The sequence below is a fragment of the Eucyclogobius newberryi genome, unplaced genomic scaffold, assembly GCF_026437365.1.
Source record: "Eucyclogobius newberryi isolate DKJ021-1_F unplaced genomic scaffold, fEucNew1.0.hap1 SCAF_2, whole genome shotgun sequence".
NCBI classification, from domain to species: Eukaryota; Metazoa; Chordata; class Actinopteri; order Gobiiformes; family Gobiidae; genus Eucyclogobius; species Eucyclogobius newberryi.
This window is the reverse complement of record NW_027315834.1, coordinates 18,854,022-18,881,140: the sequence shown is the minus strand read 5'-3', so window position 1 is coordinate 18,881,140 and position 27,119 is coordinate 18,854,022. Positions and strand designations below refer to the sequence as shown.

At 40.8% G+C, this 27,119-nt stretch overlaps 1 protein-coding gene across 2 annotated transcripts; it reads right to left on the bottom strand.

Annotated features, from left to right (window-relative positions):
* Positions 1 to 173: 173 nt before the first annotated feature.
* Positions 174 to 26,624, bottom strand: slc12a2 (solute carrier family 12 member 2). Of its 2 annotated transcripts, XM_072454043.1 has the most exons (27): positions 26,061 to 26,624; positions 17,166 to 17,285; positions 16,519 to 16,594; positions 15,872 to 15,967; positions 15,547 to 15,686; positions 15,358 to 15,468; positions 15,169 to 15,277; positions 14,963 to 15,087; positions 14,790 to 14,874; positions 14,555 to 14,715; positions 14,374 to 14,481; positions 13,898 to 14,021; positions 13,717 to 13,818; positions 12,801 to 12,956; positions 12,112 to 12,211; positions 11,590 to 11,701; positions 10,323 to 10,463; positions 10,137 to 10,243; positions 9,516 to 9,595; positions 9,195 to 9,338; positions 7,884 to 7,931; positions 6,729 to 6,851; positions 6,117 to 6,228; positions 5,158 to 5,244; positions 4,522 to 4,657; positions 4,294 to 4,361; positions 174 to 3,337 (listed from the first exon to the last, which is right to left on the bottom strand). In XM_072454043.1, exons 1-27 carry the CDS (start codon positions 26,604 to 26,606, stop codon positions 3,202 to 3,204), a joined length of 3,453 nt encoding a protein of 1,150 aa, XP_072310144.1. In that variant the 5' UTR covers positions 26,607 to 26,624; the 3' UTR covers positions 174 to 3,201. The 2 variants fall into 2 exon arrangements, with proteins under 2 accessions (XP_072310144.1, XP_072310145.1); XM_072454044.1 differs by lacking the exon at positions 7,884 to 7,931.
* Between the last annotated feature and the right edge of the window lie 495 nt (positions 26,625 to 27,119).

The window sequence follows — 27,119 nt, the reverse complement described above, 5'->3', positions numbered from 1 at the left end:
TAAGTATACATTTACATCTCAAACCAGTACCTTTAGATTAAAAATGACACCTGGATGGAAGCCGAAACATAAGGCATTGTACAGATGATAGCCAAGCTTTCAAAGGTGTCAATACTACACTGACACCTTTAATTTTTCTTCTCAGTGTTAACTTAGAACACCAAAACATAACAAAGTTGACTGATTATTTATTTTTGATTTGTTTATTGCAATAAAGATGTACAAAGTATTGGTAATCATAAATGTTAAAATGTTAGAAAAAAAAAAGCACATCTGAACATTAACAGTACAGTGTATCAAAACATTACTGCTTTAACCGACTGGAGACACTTCAGAGAGAAACTGGTCTGCTCTGCGTTTGCTTCAGAAGGCGTTGAAAAGAGAAATACACAGGATCAAGGAGGGAAAAAGACAAACCAAAATGGATCAAACAGATAATCAACATGCAAATTAACTTACAACCAAACCAAATATTAAAAGAACAAGGAGAAATGCTAAACTAAAATAAATATATTTCTCCATAATGAATTGAGAATATGCCACTCCCTTAATTGGTACCATTAGACTACATGTATTTACAAGTTCAGACTGAAAGGGTGAACGACGGGACCATGAGCAGAAAAGAACAACTTTGATTAAACTTCTGAACGTGGCTAAACATGCAACAGGTGGAGATGGAAAGGCAATAGCTTTGGCAAAAAAATACATCTGATTAAGATTACAACAAGATTTGGTTTGCTCAGCAGTAATATTGTAGGTCAGGCTTTAAAGTGTCAATCACAACACTATTTTAGTTTTAGTTCAAAAGTTATTGAACACAGCTCTTTTATGACATCAGCATGTAATTATGTGTGGTATATAGGACTTGTATATACTATACTTTATTTTAATTACAAATATAGAGTAACCCGTCTTCTTGGTAATGAGTCTGAACAGGCCGACGAATTAGAAAATATAAAACAGCATTTGTGTAACATAAAACCATTTCTGGTGCATGTGTTTGTTGAAAAGACCTGTAGTTGGACAAGTCGCAGATGTTTACTACTGGTCTCTGGCCAACAGACAATACAATGTGCCAATGTAACATTATATACACTATACGGACATTGACCCCCATCAGTTTTAGAGTTTTTGCTTGCTGTGCACTAAACATGTTAAGAAAATAAAAAGGCTAAAGGCTAAAAGCTAACCGCTAGCGTAGTGTTTGTTGTACAGTACATTCAGCTATTCTAAACATTGTCACATTCTTATTATGAAATTGCATACAAGTAAAATCACTCAAAATATAAATCAACCTCAATGAAACCGTTAGTTTAGAAGAACAGAACTTTGAGAACCCTGTTTGTCTGGTTTGTGAACCTGGATATCCTTACAGCTTCTTCATTGCATTCTATACAGGGAAAGTCTGTCTGGTTTTGTACAGATACAAGTTTTACTTACTGTTGAATGTATTTGATTAATTGTTTGGTACTGCGCTTGCTTCTGTTTAGACAGACCGCACAGCATGTCTTTAACCCCAGTTCTCCTTTAAAAGCCATTGTCTTTAAGCCTCTTCTTGAATAAGAAAAATATAAAAATGTACATGCAACTCATTTGCTATTGGTTTACTCACCCCGTTAAACTACAATCAAGCAGCAGTACCAGACTTGTGCTGTATAGACAATGAGAATGTTGTATGGCAGGCCAGGCTATTCGATTGTGGCAGTTTATAAATAATGAGCTCTTTCCACCATCAGCCTGCTCAGGACCGAACATTTAGGCTGTAATGTGACATGAAGATTGTTTTCTATAGCAGGGATAAAGAACGCAAGTAAATAGTGTTGAACCAAAAAACCTTTCACATGAAAGTATGGGTTCTTATTCAACGTATATGTGTAACACAAGGTCATATGCATAGAGGTATATCTTCACTGAGACTTCTCTTACTTTCTGCTTTCCATTCTTCCTGATCCCGTTTTGTCTAGTTTCTCCTCATCACAGCCAAGCGTTGTAAGAATGAGACCAGCAGAGCATCAAACAAACAAACAAACAAACAAAATCAGGTCCATTGTGCCTTTGACGCTGGCCAGGTTTCATATGCTGAGCGCTGAGCAGCAGTGGGCCGGCCTAACCTACAGGACAGACTGATGGAGCTGAAGATGGAAAGGAAATATAGTCGTGTTAAAACAAATGCACGATTATGACTCTGCAGACCAGCCAGTATGGCTTATAGAAAAAGCAGTGACAATCGTAACTTCTCCAAGCGTTAAGGCAAAGTTTCTGGATAGAACAGTTACACCTTAAGGGGAAGAGCTGTGCATGTGACTACAATTATAATTAAGGAAACACTTCATTTACTTCAGTCAGCAGCTACATGGGACAACTAATCCTTCCACACAACCAGGCAACGAAAAGAAAATTCACATATTTTCTGACAAACAGCAAGATCTTATATTTAAGATCTATGTACATATTTAGATTGTGTCTTTTGCTGAGTCACTGAGGCAAATATTCGGCAGCTTAAAAGGAAGACTCAAAAGTGAAATCACAACATTATGCCCCAATAAGGAAAATGACAAGAAGCCATTTTGTCAACCATGTGGACCGTTTTCATTAACTCGTATAATCCACACATAAATACAATGAACCAACTAAGACAAATTCACATTTAAAACTCAATAAAACTAAAGTACTATCCACCCACATAAAATATTTTCAATCTACAGAGATTACCTATTGTATCCGATTCAAGTGGAAGGCACAACCATAAGGCTTTAAAAGGTTTGTAAAGCATTGTCTGGCTCTCTTTCGAGACACTGAAAATAAAAACATGTAGGTGCTTATTGCTTTAGTCCAAAAGAAAACTGGTCCAACTCATTTAGACGAGGATGACATCAAAAATACAAATATACATGTGCAGGACTGCCTGAGAGAAATGAACAAATGTGACATTTCTGTGGAAAAAAGTTAAAACTAAAGCTATAGCGGAAACACCCAGGCCTGGAGAAACTAGAGGAGCAGAGTGGGTGACATATTCAGACCCCAATTCACACACGGAGGGTCCGACTGATCATGCTCACTATCCACATCAGTGTGATTTTGTCCATGGCTGGGTTATTTTTATCTTCTCAGGGGAGTGTGCTGAATGGACTGTAATTGGGATTTGTGCGTGGGTCCGTTTGCTCCCACAGACAGGGCAAGTGTGGCTTTTCCTGTGCGTCTTTAAGAGTAGAAAGTGAGGACACTCTGGTGGTTGCCGCGCACGAGCAGGATTGGAGGCAGATCCTTGGACAGTGCCTCTAACCAGGCCATATACAGAGCACTCGACACAGCCCCCTTCCTGGCCAGCGGCAGGCTCCTGCGAAGACAACAGCATAAATGAACAGGAATATCCTAAAATGTGCCTGTAAATGTCTTTGTTGAGGTTCAAGTCCAGCACAAAGCGTGAATGGACCTTAATATCACGCACTAGTGCTGAAATCACTGTATACCCTTGTTTGGAAGATTACTCAGGTTTATTTTCTGTACATTTATTATAGTTTTAATTAATGACTTTTAAATTTTGCAATATCCAATTTTTTATATTTCTCTCCCCTCTGAGTAAATGTGAAAATCCCTGTAAGGGGAACAAGGACAAAACAAATAACACAACTAATCGATAAGAATAAAGCTACTGTATTATGCAACAATGTATTATGTATTATATAATGTATTAAGTATTTCATCTTTATTATTTTTCCCCTCCATCCCTTGTTGGGAAATGGGAGGTTTTGTCTATGGGAGTTTGTTTATAAGAAATCTTATACTGAGAGTGTTTTTCAAACTTCCTATAAGTGATCTGTTCTTTTCTTCTGTATCTACCTCTGTATCTACCTGCGTTGCAACAAAGAAATTTCCCCATGTGTGGACAATAAAGGAATATCTTATTTTAGCAAGCTCCTCCACCACTGCCATACTAATCAAAGTCAGACTTAAATATTAATATCTATTTTAATTAATGCTCCTCACCGTCCACTTTCAAATTGCACCTTAAACTGGATTAAGGAAAACCAAGTCTGTGAGCACTTAAAACAGCCTTTTATTGTCCTGTGTCGTTTTAATTTTGTAATATTTTGTATTTGTCTTTTCTACAGATGGAAATGAAATTTTTTTTCTATAATCTGGCATATTTACACTGTAATTTACAAGTGTTCATCAACATGCACTGTCCCCATCTAATAACAAATAAATAATACATATGCATTTTGAAACTGGTTTGGGTCAAGGCCTAACTCGCTGTACCACTGTAATCCTCAAATATACTTGCTGACTTACATGACAATGAGGTTGGCAGTACTTGAGTGCTCCTTTAGCAGCTCGTTCAGTCTGAGCTGGCGATTAGTCTAAAACAAGAGAAACAGTAACAAAACTGTGTCAGATGGAGTGTATCATGGATCACATGACCAGATAAAATAAACTGGCCCCTTTGGAGAGAGTGGAAGTAACAAGATAGACGTATCTAAATTCCAGAAATAGAGGGAGTTTAGATTATGTTGAAGTGACCTTTGCACGATACAGCTCCAACTCGTTGTCAGTAATCCTCCAGGGCTCGCTGTTCTTCAGACTCTCTGCCGCTTCCTGCTCCATGTCATCTTCCTTCAGCCGATAGGGCTCAACCAACTCCTCGAAGGCAGCAACGCTGCACAAAAACAGAATCAACACATTGTCACTTAATACTTTTTCTAACAAGGTCAGATAAAACCTTAGAAGAACAGCCCATTAATTAGAGCTGTCAAAGGTATCAAAAAGCAGACACTAATTCATACTGGATACTCATTTGAACAAATGAACATAAACAGGACAACGTTTGACCTTTCCTGAACAGATAGAATGATCTTGAGCTTCAGCAGAACTAGTATAAGACCTCATGGTAAATTAGTCTAAAAAAAAAGAAACAAAAAGCTTATTATCATGAGATATCAGTTATAAAGTTTCCGTATCCTAACAACATGGAACATTCCTGGAGGAAGGAGGCGTTACAACGACATGACAATGTGTCCCATGTGGAGCAGTTGCTTTGCACAGACAGACCACATGAGGGCAGAAATGGCCAAGAAATACAACAATGTTGCAACTACAAGTTTGCACAACCAGTGTCCTTCTTTAACTGTAAATCCATTAGTCTTTATAGTCACTTACTGTTCTTTCTTGGGCTTCACATTGATGTCTCCCAGCACAGTGATGTCAGAGAAGTCTATCCTGAACTTGCTTAACAAAGTCGCCATTCTGTACAAAAAAAAGCACATGTTACACAAATGCAGGGCCAGAGTGAGGACATTTGAAGTCTATAGTGGTGTTGAGAGTCATGCTTAAGGCACCTCTCTGTTTGAAGATGCTTTTAGAGGAAATGCGCAGTAAGCCCCTGTGCTGAGGCAGGTGGCACAGGGTATGAGACTCATTTCCCTAGATTCACTTCAAAAGCACAAGTGTACTAAAGCAATACAACTCTGGTGCTCTACCCATCCCTGTGCATGTGGATCCCAGCCACAAAACGTATCTTACAAAACACATCTTTTGAAGAGGTTTCTTGAATTATAGCCAACTATAATCAATTGACGCACAAGCTGCATCAAATAAACAAATCAAATGCATTTACCAGTAACCTCCATGTTAAGTTGGGGGCTAAAACAGGGAGGGAAATGCAGACTGCTTGTGCCAAGCTAATTTTATCCAACAAAAGGATGTAGGAGGCAGCTGTAGAGGACAATGAGGGACAAAAGGAGGGGAAGTGCACGCACAGCACAAGTGAGAGGTGTACACGGTTTAGCCTCATGCCGAATGAAATGTTAGCAACCGTTTCCCTTGGGTATGCATTTCAACACAATGTTTAAGTTTTTTTTTTTTTTTAAAGCGCAAAATGACAGCTTTTTAAATAATATATCATGTTAAAAAAAGAGACATGCTCTCCCATTGGTTCATTAGGTTTAACCCTTGGCGTTTCATCCAAAGTAAGACAAATATTAAATTCTAACTGAATATTGTAAACCTCTTCACTACTGCACACCAAGATGAATAGAAAGCAGAGATATTGTTGTTCCTGTGGTTAATGTACATATCATCTAATCCTAACTTTTACTTAAAGAGGTAAAGGTACTCACGCTCTGCGGTCATGGTCAATGCGGTTGATTTTGCCCCCAATAAAGACACGGATTTTACAGTCATTCCATCTCTTCTTGTTTGTCAGCAGATAAGGAATCAGCAACGTAAGACCTGAGCGGATACAATCAGCAATTATTTATTAGTATTAGTCTTTTTCTTAACAAATTCACGACAAAGTAAACACTAGTATCTGAACCCAAGAAAGAACAGATCTAGTTTTGCATGTCAGTAATTATTATAGACTTCAGTATAAGTAACAAGTCACATCAGTATTCTATTGTGATGCTGATATTCCATTTAGTTTCTTATTTTTGAAAACATTTTTATTTAATTGTTATTAAAACCATTTCTTCTGCTGGTTGGTCGCATGTCTAACAAAAAATCTTCTCGAAGATGAATCAAAAAAAGAAAAATCCTGCACAGTCCAAAGATGTATTTACATGCGAGGCAATGTTTCTGCAACTAGGCCTTCATCAGGAAAATGGTTGTCTGCCTTTGGGTAATAAATGTAATTCTGATTTGAATGAGCAGATCTTAATGTTTAAATCAGAGGCTATAATTGTGCACTGGACATTGGACTGCTGTGTTCGAGTAGTGAAATTAAGGCTCACCTCCATCGTCAAAAAGCCACCACACATCCACGGTGCCTTTGCCCTGTTTCTTCTGGAACATCTGACTGGCCTCCAGCAGCCTCTGGTCTGCTACGTTCAGCGGCACAGTCGGGCTCTTCTTGTCTGCATTTGAGGGACAGGCTTTAGAAGACTATTCAAATATAAAGGAAATCAGAACCAATTTAACATAAACTATATTCATTAGAAATATGGCTTTAATATATAATAATAAAACACAAAGTCACCAAAGCAAGTTCCTATGTCTGTGAACTTTGTTCATTGACAACGGCAATAAACCATTTCTGATTCTCTCGAAAGAGTTTGTTTGCCATTTGTTCACTTGATAAAATGCAGAATAATGGGGACTCCCCTGCAAAAGAGACTCTTAATGGGAAATATGTTAATGTTTGAGAAGGCTCAAATCATTAGCAACAAGCAGAGAAAACGTCTAAGGAGAAGCAGAAACTAGACTTTTTTTGGACAGGCATAACACATTTACATATAAAGGAGTTAACTACTTTTCTCTCATTTGAATTGTACTGTGGCGTAACACTGGAAAATAACAAAACACTACTATTGTCTGGGGTGAGAAATTGTGTCATAAATAAAATAATTGAGAGTTCAAATACGGCTCTCATCCCCATCTCACTGCCCAGTCTAATGTGTGATTTTTACTATATAAAAACAATGAAAGGCATACAGCAAACAAACAAACAAGAAATTAGTTAAGAGCAGGAGGCATAAACGTGAAACCTGCAGAGAAGTTCTCTTCCTAGAAAAGAAAAGCAGCCTGGCCAAGGACTAAAGACAGTTTGGAAGAATTTGGAGAGCTGGCACACATTCAACTTAGAGTCAAGGCTAAAGAGTGGTGTGTTGTGTGTGGTGTGTGTTGTGTGGTGTGTGTGCGTGTGCGCGCCGCACACAGCTGTGGTCAGAGAAGGAAGCACTAATTGTTAGTATAACATGTCCGAAAGACACACAAAAGCCACAAAATAAAGAGCGAACAATGTTTTAGTTCAAGAGGAATTTGAATCATAGTTTGATTTTGTTCACAATGGAAAGAAGCAATGGAAGAACAGCTGCAAGGGGGAAAGTAGAAAGCACAAAATGAAAAAGAAAAGCTTTTAAGAAAAATCAATAAAATGCATGTCCTGCCTTTTTTCAACAGTGGCTGAGTTGGTGCTTTGCCATCATCTTCGTCATCTGGAAAATGTAAAAAAAATGCAAACACAAATGAGATGGAAGTGTGGAAATGTCCAGGTAAGTGAACTTCTGAGAACATGTAATGAAACCAGAAAATAAAGATAAATGTGGATTGGCTGCAGAGCCGTGGAGGCGGACATATTGGGTCATGGAAAAACTAAGACCACTTTCCACTGGCAGCACTTTCTACAGAAGCTCAAGTCGTTCAACTCATAAATATGGGTTTTAAACAATGAAGCAACAGTTAAGAGCCAAGGCCTGTGTCGGGTCAAATTAAAATGCCCTTGATCAGTGACAAGTACAACTGTGTAAGAGCATAACACACGCATTTCCATTGAGATGATAGTGCAAAGTTGGGGCCACAAGGTTGCCCCAACAACATAATGATCAGAGTAACTCGGTGTGTAGGAACTTTTTAAAACACAGGGGACATTTTCTGGATTCCAATGGATGAAATCATGCAGTGGGATCAAGCATTTTTCTAAACTGAGAGAGTCTAAATATGAAGCATTGCAAACAAGTATAAAAAATATACTAAAAACTCAGTAATTGTGATATTTAGGGAGCTGTATGTTACATCTATATCTGAATGCGAGCTGAAAAGTCCTTGGTTTGAGGCTGGAGTCTGCTGACTGACCGACCGACCGACCGACCGACCGACCCACCCACCCACCCACCCACTCACTCGCAGTGTGGACCAAGACATCGGTGAACAAACAAACTAGGCCCACTGGGATCACAAGGGTCAGGGGTCACTGAGGCCACTTCCTCTCACAATGCTGTGCGTGTTTGAATGCATCTTATGACAAAAGCTATTTGTGCTCTCACACATTAACGCAAAAACAAGACATCAATATCTCAAGTACCGTAATTTGCACACTCCTACTTGAGGTAGAGTAATGTTTATTGGGATGTGGTGAATGAGCAGATCATGTGATGTATGATTTCCAGCTATTTGTGCAAGAAAAACACAAATTGTGTAAAATGAAGACGAAACAGCCACAATTATTTTAAAGGCTGTTAATGTGTGGTATTTTTATAGCATAGATTGGACGTTTTTGTACTTATTACATGGTAAAAAAAATAGGCCATGGCTACAGAGCCGGTTAGGGTAAGGGTAAGGGTAACCCTAACCCGGCGCGGTCAAATAGCCTAGCAGTTTCAGCCGCGCGCCGCGGCTCTATAGACACTCCCAAAAAAAGAATCATGTACGTATTGCCCTGCCCCAGTGAAAATCAAAAAGCACATATCGTAAAGACTGACCTTTGGGGATGGCTGGGCTGTTCTGGAGGCTGGTCGCCTTGGAGGATGGCTTTGACGAATCAGCGTCCGAGTCTTTGCTGGTGTCTATGGACACAATCACATCTTTGGTCCCAGAAGACTTCTCTTGAGAGGAAAGCAGCTCGTCTGGGGGTAGGAAACCATGAACAAAAGTATAAACTGAATAAACACGTACTATGGCTGATTTACACATACCGTAATAGTATCCATAATGAAATACATATATAATAATATAATATTATACAATAATATATTATACAATAATATCATACCGTGTTTGATTTCAAGAACTGCTCATTATACCTTGTCCTTGAATATGGGAGACATCCAATCCTTCCTGGAGACGCAAAATAACAGCTCCATACTGGCAGTCAAAGGCGTCGCTGTGAAGAGGAAATCCAAAATGAAGCATTCATCGGACAACATACACCCTAACAATCAGAAACATGTTTCTACCAACGCAATTGAGCTGAAAACAAGTCTCAAAAAGCTGATTTTATACATTTTCCACAAACCCGCATGAATGTTTTGAACGGACACACGGCGGGCGCATAGCTCAGTGCATTAGGGGTGATTTTAATATTGTGGCCTGAGCCATCTTGACCTTCAGCACTAATGCTATAATCCCCACACGTTATACTCTAATTCAGCCTAAATCACAAGTAGTGGCCAGCTTTCTCATATGGTTTAGGGTTCATTGAGGCAACAGGATTTGGGGTTGAGCTGTTACAATATCAACAGCAAGTGAAGACACTCACTCACACTCTGGACAACAGGAATTATATTATGAAATTTGGAATGATAGAAATATAATAACTTATTTAAACATGCTGATATAATATATGCTTACGTCAGGCCCTCCTACAAGTTTACACGTTTACCATTTTAAAACTCAACATATCTTGTATGAATGAGTCTTCTTACTGGATCATGCTGATGTACGTCTCCACATTCATCATGTCACCGTCTCGCCAGTCATTTTTAAAGCCAAGCACAAGAGTGTTAGGCTTGAGCCGACCCAGACCTGCAGCCTTTAACAGAGGAGAAGGAGAATAAGCGGATATGATCCGACCTATTGTAAGACTGACAGGATGTTTAAACGAGTCCCACCTGCAGCAGATACTGTGCTCCCAGCCTCATGTCCTCAGCAAACACTGATGTGTAGAAGGCCTTTGTCTCATTTTTGAGCAGCCAGCGCTGGTAACGAGCCTGTTCTGTGGTGAGGTCTTTGAAGTTTAGCCTTCTGTAGCCCTGCTGAGGACGAGGACAAATACAGGGACATTGCAGTCAGATAAGAGTTACTGTACATTGCAAAGCATGTGCTAATTTTCAACTCTCATCCCACTACATTAAACGTTATAATACAACATAAGTTTAAACCATGACTCCATATATAAATACATCAGTGCATTGACACAAGTTACTCTGCCCTCACTTGGAATAAGCTCACTCTTTGGGACATTTCTAGTTGCTTTTCAGCCAGGTCTTTTGCCTGAAGGTGCACATGTTGTATTCAGTAATGCTCTTGATTTCTGTGGGTAATGAGTTCCAGTTTATGGCTCTTGAGAAAAGGCTGACTGTACAAAAGATGTGATTTGAGGAGTTTCTTCAAACCCTGCAGCTAGACCAAATCTATGGATAAAAAAGGTACTGAAAACAGGGGCACATTTTTAAATACATTTGAAAATAGAGTAGAGAAAATGTACTGCAAACCTGAAAATAACAAGCTCCCCTTCGTGCAATTAACAGCAAGGTATGTAAATACTCCATTGATTCAATCTTTGTAAAAACATGTTTATTTCGAGACAAAACGGCTGTTGTTTATTAGAACCTAATTTTGTTTACCAGTTTCTAATGCTCTCAGTTGTAATTAAGAGCAATGTGGTAGCAGATCCGCGGGCCAGAGGCCACTTGGAGTGACAGAGCTGCGCTGGACAGAGTGCATTCATTTGGTCAAAATGGGCTTTCCATTGTGAAGTGGCAACACTGAGCAGGGATTGGTAAAAAGCTTTCTACTCTTGTTTATACTGTAGCGGACCAAATGCATCACAGATATGGTAGTTCAGCTGAGGTGAGGAGCCCGAATGTTAACATATTTTCATATAATCTGTAGCAAACAATAACATGGGCACTACAGCTTAGGGAGACTTGTGACTTTTGAAACATTTTGTGGAGTTTTGTTACAAGACTGGAACTATGCGGTGTATGTAATCGGTAACTAACAACAGTTCAATCTTTTGGGGGCTCAACAAATCGCAAAAGTACCAGTGATAAAAAACGTTATGTTGGTTTTGATAAGAGCCTTGAAAAAACATGTTTATTTGCCATTTTCCCCCGGAAGCAAACAGAAAGACAAACCAATAGAAACGTTACTCACTGTGCGGACATGACCACAAATCATCAGCCCAACATTTTTGGTAAAACTCTGGACAAGATCGAGAAGTGCTGGGCGGGAGTTGGGGTAACCAGTCATCACCAAACACTGAGGCCTGCAAATATAACATACACTTAATGACAAACAGTACAACGTATTTTGACCTTCATAGTGACCTTTAGTTGTCACACAGGACAGAGAAAGAGTAGCGTACATCAAAGCAAATATGTTAAGCACCAGAGGATTTAGCCGAGGCAGTGAGAGGAGATTTAAGTAATTTTAAAGACGCTCTTAGTTAATCTCCTGCCAGCGCTTCGTCCATGGGAACCAGTCTAATAAGCATGATCACTGCAAACATAAGAAATGATCTGTACTCTGAACAGTTACAAAGCTGGAATTCAAAAAGGTTTTCTCGTGGTAACTACACACAATATGTAAACGTATAAAGTCGCAAGGGAGTATTATATGTATAGACATGTGGGTCTGAAATTGTAGGTACAATGTATGCAATGTTGCTGTTTATACCTGAAGTTCTTGACGTGGTCTTCAACTCCGCTCAGATGCAGCGTGTGGGTCAGAGCCTGGTGGTACGTCAGGGCCTGGGTGGATGAGCCCCAGTTCACATCTGGAGCCGGACACATGCGGACAAGAACACAGTGAAGCGAGGACTGTTTACAGGTCTCGGAGCCGGAGCACAAGCCAGCTGACCCATGTGGTGACGGAGCGAGTGTCGAGGCCCTGTGTGTGTGAAGCTGTGTGTCAAACTGTGAGTGTACTCAGGTGTGTGGTCAGCGCTGCATCCTACACTCATCACGCCAATGTGACTGCAGCAGTATTACACTTGTTTCTTCAGCTAGACTCATTATTCATCATTATTTTTATTTGAAGAAAATGCAACAACAAAAAAGGCACACAAAATATTTTAACCCAGTTCAGGCCTGTCACAACTTGGAAGTGCAATACATTGCTAGAAAACATCACGATAAGAGATAAAACGTGAACCTGCTTGCCACACACAATAAAGCAGGAATATCACATAAAAAACCTTTTCTAAATGTGCAATATTATTTGACAACCTGAGCTCTACTACTACTATGAGTCTACTATGTGTCTAAACTAATTTCAGTGACAGGCCTAGTTTAAATAAATATAAATGTACAGAAATAAGTTTGAATTGCATTAAATCTATTACAATCATGTTTCTTCTTAATTACCTGGTTTCTTGTGGCTAACGTAGATGTACAGACCCAGGACGATGACATTGGTGAGAAGTGCAGCCCACCAGTTGATGACAAACATGACCACGCAGCACAGGACGGCTCCAGCCAGGGACACCCACATGTTGTAGTATTTGAAACTTGGACGCCAACCTGTGTTGGCAGTGAAAAGTTAGACATACAAGATGGGCAACCGTTTCATATTCAAATACGAAAATGACAATAATATCAAAGTTAAACAGAATTAATTATATCAACATTAACTTGTTTCAGAAAGCAAAAAATACTGTTAAATTGCATGAATACAGTTAACATTTAGTTCAAATTATGTGTTTGAGTTAAAACATGAGTTAGCAGCCTGTTAGCCTGGAGACCATGATGCTATATCAGACATTAGGGAATGTATTGGTAGGGTGGATACCACAACTAGACTAGGATTTTAGTCATGGACAGTTCTGTGTGGTTATACAAGGCCTAATAACATCTACAGGACATAAAGGGTACACCGAATGGATACTTAGCCAAGAAGAGCTAAAAAACAGAATTGGCTTAGAGTCAGTGGTTTCAGAGGCAGTAAAATCCATTAGCCAGAAGCTATAAAGTAAATGAGTCATGTACCATTTATGTCCTTATAATTTTATGACCTGCTGTACATATTAGCGGCAGACAGAATCTGTACCTGCAGTTCTGCTAGAGCTTTGGTATCAAGAGGAAAAAAAAAAGCACAGAACTCAGTGTGACACAACCTCCACAGTTTCAACCGCATCATTCAACTAGATTATAATGATACAAGTCATTTCAGCACTGTGCAAGTCGTGTATGTTGCACACATTAAAACCACACATTTCATACACTTTGCACTCAAAGTAAAATCGGGTGACACACAGCAGTAAATTATAACTTTTCTTCTTACCTGGCGAGTTGGCCAGTGAGGCATGAAACACAGAAAAGTTGATCAAGGCATATGATGCCAAGAAAAAGTTGGAGATAATTGGAGCAATCACATTAAGTTGAGCTGAAAAAAAGTATAATTGTTTTTTATTTATTTCAAAGTCTTAAAACTCAATATACAAACGGCATGTAACCAAACTTACCTATGAGGATAAAAGCCAAAGCAATGCCGAAAGTTAAGATATAACCTCGAAGAGGCTCGTTGTTTTTGCCATAACCTTTGGCGAACATGCCCAGGCCTGGATAGATGTTGTCTTTACACAATGCCTAAACACAAAATGTAACGCAAGGATAATAAAAATGTTTTAGTGATGGGATGATAACACAGAAGTATAACAGAATAATTACCACAAAGAGGAACTCCCTGACTTTGACAGTTTATTTATTGCAAGTTAATATGTAGACCTAATCTCTATAGACTTTGTTTTTCACCACTAATTGGTCTGCCTTTCTTAAAATCTCTCCAGAGTAGAGGATAACCAAAGACAAATATAAACATTCCTTTGTTTTTGTAAAACATTATAAAATATGTTACTCTGTGGTACAGCATCATGTCGTGGCATTTGGTCAGTTATACTATGGAAACTTCATACCAGCCCTAAACTGTTTCAAAACGTACCTGGAAAACCTTTGGCGCGCTGACCAACGAGGCCAGAGCAGAGGAGAGCGTAGCAGAGAAGATGCCAGCAGTGATGATGGGTCCAAAACCAGAGACCAAACTCATAACCTGTTCATAACCGTAAACAACTTTAAAAAGAATGCATTGGAATTTTCTAAAAACATGCAGAGCAGCCTCATACCTGGAAATCATTTTGAAGACCAAAGCGACAGCCATTGTCTGTGTTTTTGCAACTGGAGAAGTCAAAGCCAAATTTACAAGCCGCCTCGGTGCAGTTTGCCATGAACTGGGAGGTGACTGTGTCATTTATACTTCCACTTGCATCTCTCACAATGCAGGACCCTGATGTGGTTATAATATAGAGGTTATGGCTGAGCTGGTTTAATGCTATGGAATTGCCAAAACACATCACAAACCTGTGGAAACGGCAACACCCAAGTAGACAATTCCTGTGATTAAAATGGCGAGAAGGGTTCCTCTGGGAATAGCATCCTGTGGGTCCTATAACACAGAAACATATTGAGCTAACCCTTTATAAAAAGGATGCACGTATACAAGTCTTTACTGTGAGAATAAACTATTTACTTACAGCGAGATCCCCTGAAATGTTTGCTCCAGCCAAAATACCAGTGGCAGCAGGAAAGAAAATGGAAAACACGGAGAAGAAGGTTTCCCCTTTAAAATCTGGGCCCATGTTTTCCCACATTATTGAACCTGAAAGACAAAACAAATTCCAAGTCTCGAGGTAAAGCAATGTTAATAGCATTAGGTCAGGAAAGTAAATGAACATCTTACCATCATAGCCAAAGAAGCCAAAAACTTCCTTAGATTTGACAGTAATGAACGTTCCAATGAAGTAATTTATAATAGCAGTGATGAGAACCACAAGCAGGATGATCTGGGCCTAAGAAAAGAATACCAGTTTAAGCACTTCATTTGAGCAAAACAAATCAAGTGCAGGTGATTTTCGATGAGTTAGCGCACCTTGGCCTCCCACTCCATGCCTGCCACCGAGATGCCCAACAGAAGAATGACTGTGATTGTGCCAATTATTCGAATGTCATTGATTTCATCTGTCATGATAACATCTGAGGCCTGTAAAGACAAAGAGGTGTAAGTCTAGAATCATTTGACAAATGCCAAATACGTTGCACATTCCCACTGAACACTTACAGAAAGAAGTTCTACAACCGTTTCGGCAAAGCCCACCACATACATGGCTACGGCCACAGCATTGGCAAAAGCAAAGATCAGACCTATAGACCCACCAAACTCTGGGCCCAAACTTCTTGATATTAGATAGTAGGCACCACCTGAAAGAAAACAGTAACACATTTGGATTCTTAAAACTTTGGTCTAGACCACAGATGCCTCAGTTAATCCAGTGCGTTTCCTTGAGTAGACAATTTCTGGTGTCCAAGTGAAATGCACACAGTGAAATTACCCTCACTTGTTGGAATATCTAAATTACAATAGCAGTAGAAGGAAACATATTCACCTCCTCGTACAAATCCATTGGTGGCAATGGCTGATGTGGACAGGCCGGTGATGGTGGTCACAACAGTGGCCATGCAAACAATCAGACAGGAGAGAGCTGCCAACAAACAGACATCATATTTACACAATTATAAAAGCGAAGGACAAAGCCTTTCACAACTTTTGACTTTGTTCTTTGTGAAATGTAGCACTGAAGTCATTAGAGGAGTCGTTCAGCTGCACTCTGCCACATGTGCCACTTTGTAGTGATATTTCACATTCAAGTGGAGTACTATCAACAAGTGCCAACCTGAGATAGTAAAGCAGTGTGTGTCACTTCAGCCCAAAGGGAGAAACAAATCAGAACGACAGTGCCATGTCCCAAGGACTCTGTCTTTAAATGAAAGTTTCTATGAAGTAGAAATATTTAAAAAAATAATAAACGTATGAAGCAGCATAGAGAATGGTGCTGAGCGACACATCCCACACAAACGGGGCGCGATGACAAGGCCTGTGTGATGGATGGAAGAGGAATAAAGCCTCAAACAAACAATGTTGATGGATCTGATTTACTTTGGTATTTAAGTAACAATATCTTCACATTCGTGGACCACAGGCTGTGTCATAATATTTAAATTACAAACTTCCATACTATCACTTTATACTTACCAATCCCAGCTTGGCCCACAATCCACGACATGCGGATGAACAGCATCACCCCCCAGATGTTAAGCATACAGCGAACCTAAAATACAAAGATGTTTTATGAGCGGAGGCTGCTGGGGGTGGGGTGGGGGGATGTGTACATATTATGCGGATACATCTTTTATCTCCCAAGGGAGGCCCGCCAGAAAGTTTGAGAAGCCCTGGCTTAGAGCCTTAGACGTAACATTCACCTTGTTTTTCACAGCAAATTCTTGTCCAATACATAATGCTGATGCATTTCCTGCTCAGTCGAACTGAGCAGGAAATAAATCTGATTAAACTCAAGCGGAAGAGGACACTTTTAATGTCAAATAAGTTTGGATGAAGCATTCCAGAGCCACCAGAAGTGGTGATGCAGTCATGTCGGTAAGCTCTGACGCACATTTGAGATGAATGTGGGATTTCTTATGTGGTTCTATAACCATTACCATCTCAGTCTCTTATAATTCCCACTTACATTCCACAATCCACAACCCAGTGTAACCCACACAAGCTTCTAAAGTAAACATTGCCACACTTCTCAACTCAAAGCTGGTATGTTCACTTCTCTAATTTACAGATAGCACAAAGTGTTAATGTACAGCACGTCCAGTACGTCCAGCGTCACTCACCAGGACGCCCTTTATCCAGCCGAACTTGACCACCCCTTTGGACTCCGCTGCCTCCTTTGCAGCCGCCTCTTCAGCAGGAGTGAGCTCATCACCATTGGCAAATCCATCCTCAAATGGCTCCTAAGAAACAAGAAATATATTCATATATTAAGTATTGTAATTTACTTCAATATTCACAGTAAATTCAGGTTAGTTTGTTGCTTAGATGCCCTTTCATACACAGAAATGTATGTTAGCCTTCAGGATGCATGTCCTGTCATTTAAAACACAGGAAGCCTCTCCCTGTGAACAGACAATGACATGACGTTGGTGGCCTTTCCACCAAGTTGTACATTAAACGTCCAGAAGGCGGAAGACAAATTACTGCCACAACAGTTACTGGCCGATGAAGAAACTGATACATTCACTGGTCACACACTCAGCTGTGCTAAATCCAATAGACTGCCTCTGTAAAAATATGTTTTGATCCATCCTGGGGTGTCAGGTTTGACCAAGACAGCCAAGAAGCTCCATTCTTGAGAAGTATTTTCTTTCTTTTCTTAAAGGCGGTATGGACGATTTTTCGGCGATTTGAGAGCGCAGGCGGAAGTGCGCATGCGCACTCCCCCGTGCGGACTGATACAACACACACGTGCGTTTGTTTATTAGCGCAACGGATCGCATCGCATCTCTCGTCTCCCGTAGATTTCTGTCCACTTCTGAGTCAGCTCGAACTGTCTTTCTCCGTCTTCATTTTGCCCCGTACACTGAGGGAACTATATTATGATAGATCCATGCGCTTAGGCACGCGGAAACGTGGGGACGAACCACACGCGGCTGCAGGTGAGCGATAGGTGCGTTTTATGATTGATACGTGGCAGGACAAATGATTTATCCACGCCACGAGGAAATATGATAAAAAAATTGCTGAAAAAAATCGTCCATACCACCTTTAACTGACCGCCAATATATTTAGGTTTAATTGTTAACACCGACATGTTACACACTTATTGCGTTATTTTTGAGACACAATCTAGACCTGGGATACTGCTGATAAGATATCAAGGGCATTTTTATCGTACCTCGGATATCACATTTTGCTGAGGAAACAACATTTCAAGCCAATATAACGTGTTCTTGATAAGACTAGGGCAACACTGGCCAAGATCACGGAGAGAAGACTTGTATGTAAAAATGACCATTTGCATGCATTTGTTTGGCATGGATGACCTCTGAGGTATAAACTGCCCAGACCATGGTTGTATTTTTAGCAGCAGAAACCAGTGTGGGAGAGCAATGAACTGTTGTGGTCGCCATGCCATTGATTAGATCCACAGCATGTTTGGCCCAGGGCCTCCTCTTCATTGATGAAAACAAGTTAACATGGAACTAGACAGTTAACAATCAGGAAGGGCAATAAAGAGCCAGTCCTACTTCAGCAGTATACTGCACTGCTCTAGCACACAATGGATTATGTCATTAAAAAATTAAATATGCTTCGGTTGCCAGGTTTCAGAGTAATGTGAGGAGAAAAGGAAACATGACCCACATGTGTATACATCTCTCTCAACAGATATACCCTGTTACAATGACATTCAAATAGCTGCTCTAAATTATCTATGAGAGGCAGGGCTGGGCATAAAGAGGAACCATGGCTCCACCTGAGCCATCTGTCACCACCTGTGCCCCAATGACTCAGCAGCTTTGCGGGGACCGAGATTACACATGTGTCCTTATTAAAAGGCCACTAACGCATTTAATAAACAGCTTTGTGCCATTTTAGTTTCAACTTTAACTTGGTGAGGGAATCATTACTTTAATTTAGAGAAGAAAAGGTTGCAATTGTAATAATGACATGAAACAAAAATCGACTTTAAGTTGTATCTGTAGTGAAGAGAGGTATGTGGAAGTAACGGCGATGTGACTAACCAAAGCCAGATGCTCAGGGAAAGTACATGGGAAGCTTGGTAGGGGACTTCAGGATGTAATTTCAGAGAACATAAACAGGTAGTGTGTGTTATTATAATCTTTTCGTGTATTGTACAAAGATTAACAAATACGTTCACATGCCATATCACTTGACACTGAGAAACACAGATTCAAAAGTCAACACTTTGTTCAAAAGGAGGAGACGTCTTTCTCGCTGTGCTTGCGTTTGTCCAGTCAGTTTACAAGGCCTTCAGCGGTGCGCTTTCCTCACAGACGCTAGGTAAGTGGGTGAGTAACTTATTTTATTACGTTATTCTGATGATTGTTCACCCATTGTTCATATAGACAAAATCCCGACAAGATATGGACTGTGTTGGAGGGAAGTCATAATAAGTTGTAGCTTGGCGAAATGACGCACAAACTGCTAATGGCCTCCAGAAAAGAGCTGTCACATGGGATTGAGCTGCCACAACAAAAACTGACAATAGGCCATTATACGCTCAGCAGCATAAACAGATTGGTGAGATTTTAGGTGTTTTATGTTCAAACTACAACGGTAATAGGAGTCTGTAGGTTGAAGATGATATCTATGCGTTTTGAGACTGATTGAGGTTATTAAAACACATGCAAATCTTATGATATTTGGGGTCTAGGGATTTATTTTACCTTCGAGAGAAGAATGTAAAGTTATGGGTTTTTGAATAAAACTCAATAATGAAGATACAGGCGAGTGTCTGCTCATGAAACTGAAAATCGCAATTAACCTTCCGTCATAGCAAAATTGTATTACCAAGACGTTTAACCAGCAATAAATTTATTAGGAGATTAAAATTATTTAAATTGAATCATTTATTGCCTGGATCCTAGGAAATTCCAAATGGTTGCTAGTACTATTAACAGAATTTAAAACCTCAGTTAAAAAGAGCCTGACTCTGCCTTTCAGTCTGCTGCCCAGGTAAATGTGAGCTGGAGAGTGTGGCCCTTAAGGAGAGTATGTGGTGCCAAAGCGACACAGGACGAGTTAACCAACATCACCTACATGGCTGAAGCCACACAAAAGCAGACTTTATACAACAATGGCAGAGCACTGACAGCTTAGCACACTCGTGCAAACTGTACCATGACGACTCTCCACAAGGTCCACTGCAAAACTCCAGGCAGCAGAGAATTGCTAGAACCAGGAATTGCTTTGGAAAAATTCACAATTGTTTTCAAATTAATGTAGAACATATTCATCTATGATCAGGTGCAACTCAAATGCTGCTAATCAAATATAACTGAAGCTCTAATTCACCAATTCCAGATAACCTTCACTTAACGACCTTAGCTGGAGGCATGCAGCAGAAATCTGCACATGACGGATCAGTTACATAAGCTGCCTGCTGCCTCAACTTTACTAGTCCAACTGCATAGAACAAACCTGTGACGAACATTACATAGTGAGTATTAATCTTATATATCTAGATCTAGATATATCTATCTGATTCGTCTGTATTAATTTACCTTTATTTGACCAGGAATGTCCCACTGAGATTAGGAATCCGTCAGGAAAGTTCCTGGCCCCAGAGAGGACCATATGTTTTATTGTGTACAGACATTTTCAAGTCCTTAGACATTGAAATGTATTCATTAGTAACACTTGTCCAAAACACAAGGTTTACAATTACAAATTTTAAAAAGCTATTTGTTCCATAAATGTAAATGTATTGAAAAGGAAACTATTTTGTTAAATTTATTGGCAAAGCTCTCAGGCGCAAACGTCTGACCTTGATCTGGGAGCACTGGACAAAGGAATGTTTGTGGGGTAGTTAGTGGATCACATGTGTGATTGTACTTCAGTGGATGCGTGAACTTCCTCACAATGTTTTGTTTGCACATATGTGTACCATAAGGTTGTTCATGTCAAACTGGGGACACTCCAGTCAAATATTCAAGTGAGGAGATTGTAAATGCCACAATAAACTGTATACAAATGTCTTGCTGAACTGTGACTGGTTGTTACTAGCAAGTGTTTTGATAAAAACTAAAGACAGGCCAAAAAGAGATTTAATTTACTTCACATTAATTGGATTAAAAGTTCTGTACAGATTACCGTACAATTCAATTTGTAACTTAAGATATAAATAACACAAAAAAATCCATTTCAGACAAAACAACTTCTGCCTTTATAATATATTGCATGGTGTAAGCGCATTTCCAAAACTAGCAGAAACAAAATACCATAAAACTATTACATTTATTGTGTAGTGACTTTACAAAGCAAGTAAGAGGGTTTACAGAGCAACAAAGATGGTGTCTGCAAAGATCTTTTGTCATCCCTTTGACGCTTGAACAGCAATTTGACACAAAGGAAAGAGGATTCACTGCAGTGTGGGGCCTCAACAAGCACCCGTCCAGAGTTTCATACACTGACAAGATAACCATGTTATTGATGGAGCCTTTTTGAAAACCGTGCGGCGACACCTGATCACTTCTGATACAAGATGGAAATAGCAATGTGGGAAATTGTAATCTAGACTTGAAAATGCTTACCTCTGCAAAGTAAATGAATACGCTGGACACAGTATGTCAGTGAATCAGACGTAACAGTTAAACTGGGACCGATTCAAAATGCTCAACATAAAGTTACATTTGTCAAATATGTTTTGAGATCATATCATTTTTAATTTACCGGTAATTGGGAAGGTTTCCAACATGCAATGGACATTTCATAATTACATGGTGTTTATTATTTTGGATAGTTCTGATAGGTCTTTCTCTGCAGCCACAGAGGGGAGCTTGTCGTTTTAATAGAGCCTCACGATACGATATGCAAGATGAGACTTCATTTGTCCCACAATAGAGAATGTATATAGACGTTGAACAAAAATAGATTGTTTTTGCTCCCATTGTTCATGAGTTGAACTTAAAGATATTAAAACTTTTTCTACAAACACAAAAGACTCATGTGTCTCAAACATTGTTCACAAACCTGTCAAAAACCTTTTGAGCAATTACTATTGATATGAATATTGCACAGGTGTGCCTTAGGCTGGCCACATTAAAAGGCCACTCTGAAAAGTTTTGCTTCATTGCAGGGGGTCTTTTGTGTAAATAGATGAAGTTTCATATCTTGGGAGTTTCTCATTAAAAATGTGAGAAAATGATTGCATTTATATTTTTGTTCAGTGTACAAACATATCCTTAAAAAAAGGTTCCAATTAGATGTTTTTATTGTTCTGAATGACAAAATAAATTGAAATGTCAGGACCACAATGGCAGCAGGTAGTTAAAGCAGACTGTCTTTTTTTTGTAAATGTGTGTCTTGAGTGCTTAAAAAATAAGAATGCGCCGGGTAAAGGTGTAAATGAAGGCGCACATCTGGGTGAAAGAAAGTCAGATCACAAATAGTTTAAAGGATTAATGTGATAGACAGGTCAATGTGAGCAATGCAGTAACAGCAGTAGTTAGTTATGAACACTACTGTTGGCCTTTTAGGTCTTGTTAGTGACAGTTGCAGTGGGGAAGGCAGCTGGTATCATGCGAGAGTGGTGTCAACATTGGTCCCTCATACCGTGACAGACCCCAAAGGCAAAGTAAGTCAATGCTCCAAAATGCTGAGCTGAGCAGAGCGCCCAACACACATCTGAGAGCCACAGGAAACCCGATTATGAAGGTCAAGAAAGCCGTCTCTTGGGTGGTAAAAAACATCCAGTTCCTATATAAAGAGGAGTTATGCCATGGACTTCTATTATTATCAATTATACACTTAGGATAGACTACGAAACGTGAAAAAAGCATGTTATGGCACCTTTAAACATGTTCTTCACTCATAGTTCCAAATTGGGTATAGAACCTTTAATCAACACTAAAAAAATACCCACAAGTGGAAGACATGAATGTATTCCCCATCCATTTTCATAAAACCTGATCATGGCAGATTCACCACACAATACTGAAGCAACTCCCAGTAGATTTTCAACAGTTTCCTGTTTTAACTTTCAAGCAATCTACGGAAAGCGCCTTACATCATTTTCCTGTGCAATAATGGTGTCACCGCACTTCCTGTCTGAGCACAAACAAGACACTGAGGGTCACTGAACTTCACGTAAGTGTAAATGATGTAGATACCACGGGGAAAACAGAACCCCTTTACTGCACCTCATACGTCATGAGTACTTGGTGGGTGGGACTGTGGCTGCTATTTCTGACATCAAGCTCAGAGTGACGCACAGAGATGTTAAGGGCTCATGAAAGCCAAACTCAGCCGACCAAAAGGTACATGGAGAGTAGTACAGGGCAGCAGTGTTGCAGACAAGGGGGACTGCAAGGCGGGGTTTGTGCCGCCACATCTGTAAGATCAGCCGCACCAGACAAAAAGGACTGCAGCGCCCATCAGCCCAGGGCACCTGCTGCTTCTCGTTTTCAGAACACTACCTTATAGCAAACAAAGCTGTGAGACGAGCAGTGAGGAAACTCTGGGGGATGGAACAATGTGTAGAAGGGAAAAAAACAAAAAAAACTCACACAGAGGTAGCATTGTGCAGCTTACCTCAGAACAACTCCTGCACAGATGCAAGTACAACTTTTTGCCAGTACATGTTTCCTAATGAATGCAAGAATACTGGTTTAATTTACTGTGAACTTATTAAAACGTGTGTTAGGCATAATGGGACATAAATATCCCTAGGCCCGCTGCTTTGGATTTAAGGTAGATTTGAACAGATAATTAGCAGCTGGTCACATTACAACAGCTTTTATTGTAGCCGGGCTGTTCAGGAACCAGCTTTAGATGAACAGAAGAATTCTGTTTGATTCCATTTCAAATGTCTTTGTGACAATCTCTACATAACTATAAAGAAGACTTAAAGCACTGATACAGTTATTATACAATCTGCCAAACACGAGGATTAAAGCTGGCCTTGTTTAAATTAGGTACGAGTAATGAATTAAGAGCAGCATAAATTGGTGTCAGACCTAATTAACGCAATAGTCCGGGCATGGTGTCAAGTAGATTTGGAATAGGTTAAATGCAATAGGCTATTCAAAAAGGTAGGGGAAAAAAAATAAAAATAAAAAATCAGCCGTGCCCCTTTTCATGAAAACATTGTAATAGAAGGAGATTTAACATCCTGCAGATTACTCCAATGGCACTCATAGCAACAAGCGGCAGGGACGAGGTTTACAGCATCACAAACCCACTTCACTCAGGAGACGCTCATTAATTATACGTCTGAGACACTGGAGCGCCACTGTCACCACACAACCATCTTCATCACATATGTCCACCGAGGCGTGCTTCTGGCCCATTTTGATCTGAACTTTTTACCCTTGATCATATACCAATAATGTGAGCGGCATCAATATTTAGGCACTGCACCCTTCTGCTTGACTGCTCTGAACTGAATGAATTGCCATGTCGCTGCTCTCCTTCCAGCTGGTCGGACCTTCAGCAGTCTGCTCGACTCCATGTCCTTATCGTCCCATACAACCAGACAATAAGACATTCTATGAGTCTCTGCCGGTTAACCCTCATGAAACACTGTCCATTGTGTTCACCCACAGGGTGTCCTCATCTTTACTGGCACCCAGCTTCTCCCCATAAGTTGAAAGTGCCCCAACACTCCACTGAATGACCCATTGATTGCGTTGAACAAATCAATTAGTACAGTGGAATTTCCATTCAGTGTTTCAAATCCTCTTCAGTGTGCACCCTCTGCAGCCGTGTCACCATGACCTTCAAAGCAGGATAAACTCCAGTGAAATTTAAAGTCCACTCGCCATTTTGGAAATATTGCACCAAACAATACATCCTCTGTGGATGAGAGCCCACAGGAGCTCATTTAAAGTTGCTGTCCTCTAATCAGCTCATCTAGGTCAATCTGCAGGAGTAATATTGGGGCGATGAGAAACACACTTGTCTCCTAATACTGTACAGAAGGACATATGGACATGCAGGACTCTAGAGCACAATGGAAGGTCACTGTTACATAACCAGAACCGCTTTTAATCACAAAGTACTTGATGGCAGGAGTGGAACTGCTCCTCAACACCATCTCAGATAAATACATTAAAAATGAAGATTACTTTTCACTGTTGTCTACTAACTACAGGAGGAGAGCCAGTCAATGGCATCCTGTTCCCCCAAGCAGCGAGCAGTGGGCCTGACAAGTCCACACCATTTCAGAATCGGAATAAGTTATCCTCTCCCAAAGACCCTTAAAGTAAAAGTGTGTTGTGTGAAGTGGCATCCAAACATACACAGGGCTAGGGATCATGGTTCAGTGAGGTTGGTATTTTACTGCTACAGACAACATACATTACCGGTAGCTATTGTTTGTAACTGCATTTCCTGTGCATATTGATTGACTAAATGGGCAGCATGTCAGATAAAGCTTGGAGGCAAGGCTTCACATTGTGGCATTAAGAGCATAAAGAGTGTTTGACTAATTACTTCTTCAATTAATACTTATACTAATGAATACAAATAGCTATAGACATGGGGAATTAACACTGTTCGACTTCAGTGAACACTTTCAGAGTGCTGTTTAAAAGCCTGCTGAGACCTGAACATGCCTTGGGGTCAAGTCAATATTACAACTTTCTAAACCCGTTTTATATGTTATACCACATGACTAAATACATTACAACGTGCCCCGAATTATAATATGAAATCTATCCTTGAACAAAGCATCATTCAGTTTGTGTGCACTAGAGAAGCCAATTTTACTATGGCAAGTGTGTCCACCAAAACGTTGACATATTTTCTGTTTTCTTATGATGACTAATTTACAATAATGGGAGCAAACAACATGTCTAGCTCACAATTAGACTTCAAAAGTCAGTAAAGGTCCAGGCAGGCACCGGGGAGCCCCGTGAAAGCTCGGGACAGCACATGTGCACGTGTGTCACATTCCCGGGACACACACCGGTTTAGCTCCAACATTCCCCGCTCCACGTGCTCGTGTTGAACACGCACTGTCCCTCTCTTTTGTCTCTCAGACTTACCTTGTCCAGCTCGTCGTGCAGCTCGGACAGGGTGGGTCTGATGAGCTTCTCCCCGAGGGGCGCCGCCGTCTGTCGGTAGAAGTCGATGTTCGGAACAGCGTCGATGGTGTTGTGGCCGAAAGTCCGCAGGTAATAGGTGTTGGTGTGCGTGTCATAGTGGTAGTGATGCTGGCCCCCGGTGGAGGAGTGCAGGCTGGTTTCACTCATCACAGTGTCCCCATTTTGGACCCCATCTTCGGGAGAGGCCGCCCCGCTGGCCCCACTCGGGTCCGCGAAGTTCACCACCCGAAAGCGGCCTTTAGCTTCCTCTCCCCCGGGCCCCGAGTCAGTGTCGGCGAGCCCCCCAGCGCTGGCCTTGTCGCTGGATGGGACGGTGCTGGTGTCTGAGCTGAGAGACTTGTCTTCTGCCGCTCCAGCTGCCTCCGCCACAAGGTCCACTTGAAATCGGCTCTGGCTGGGTGTCGGACCGAGGGGCTTCGGCTCCGCGTCAGGGGCCAGAAGATCCTCCACTGCCGTGGAGGGAGGCGTGGAGGATGGTGCTGACATCACCGTATGATAAAGACGTTATAGCGCCTATCAAGAGGAGGATTTAAGCGTCGCCGCGACCAGCTTCCTATTTCCAGTCAAGCCGCAGCTTGAACATAAAAGAGCGGTAAAGCACGCGTGCTGCCGCGGAGCGTGAGGCTGTGGAAAGTTTAGACCACGCTCGTCTTTGTTCCTCCCACGGCAGTTTGTCCTCAAGTCCCCGCTGGTCGCTGAGCTCCGCTGGTCACGGTGTTCGGGCTGAGGATCAGGGCGGGATGCTGGTGTCGACCTTGCGGCAGCTCCTCCTAGACTCTCCTCGCTGCCCTCGCCACTATTATAGACGCTGCAGTCGGCATCACTGTTGGGTGGGCGCCCACCGAGAGGAGTATCGCGAGATACTAACGATCCCGTCTCCTATGTGAACCATGATGTAGAAGCAGAAGTGTCGCGAGAAGACGTCACGTTGCCCTGAACACTGGGCGTGACGTGTTCCCAGTTTCCAGAGAGGGGGGGAAGGGGCTGCGGGGACGGAGC

Excerpts from the sequence above, each read along its gene's own strand:
- slc12a2 (XM_072454043.1), bottom strand. The coding sequence starts at position 26,606 with ATGTCAGCACCATCCTCCACGCCTCCCTCCACGGCAGTGGAGGATCTT. Across the intron at positions 15,687-15,871 it reads CAATGGATTTGTACGAGGAG|GTGGTGCCTACTATCTAATA; the intron begins GTGAATATGTTT and ends GTTTTCTTTCAG. Across the intron at positions 4,658-5,157 it reads GTGAAGCCCAAGAAAGAACA|CGTTGCTGCCTTCGAGGAGT; the intron begins GTAAGTGACTAT and ends GTTTTTGTGCAG.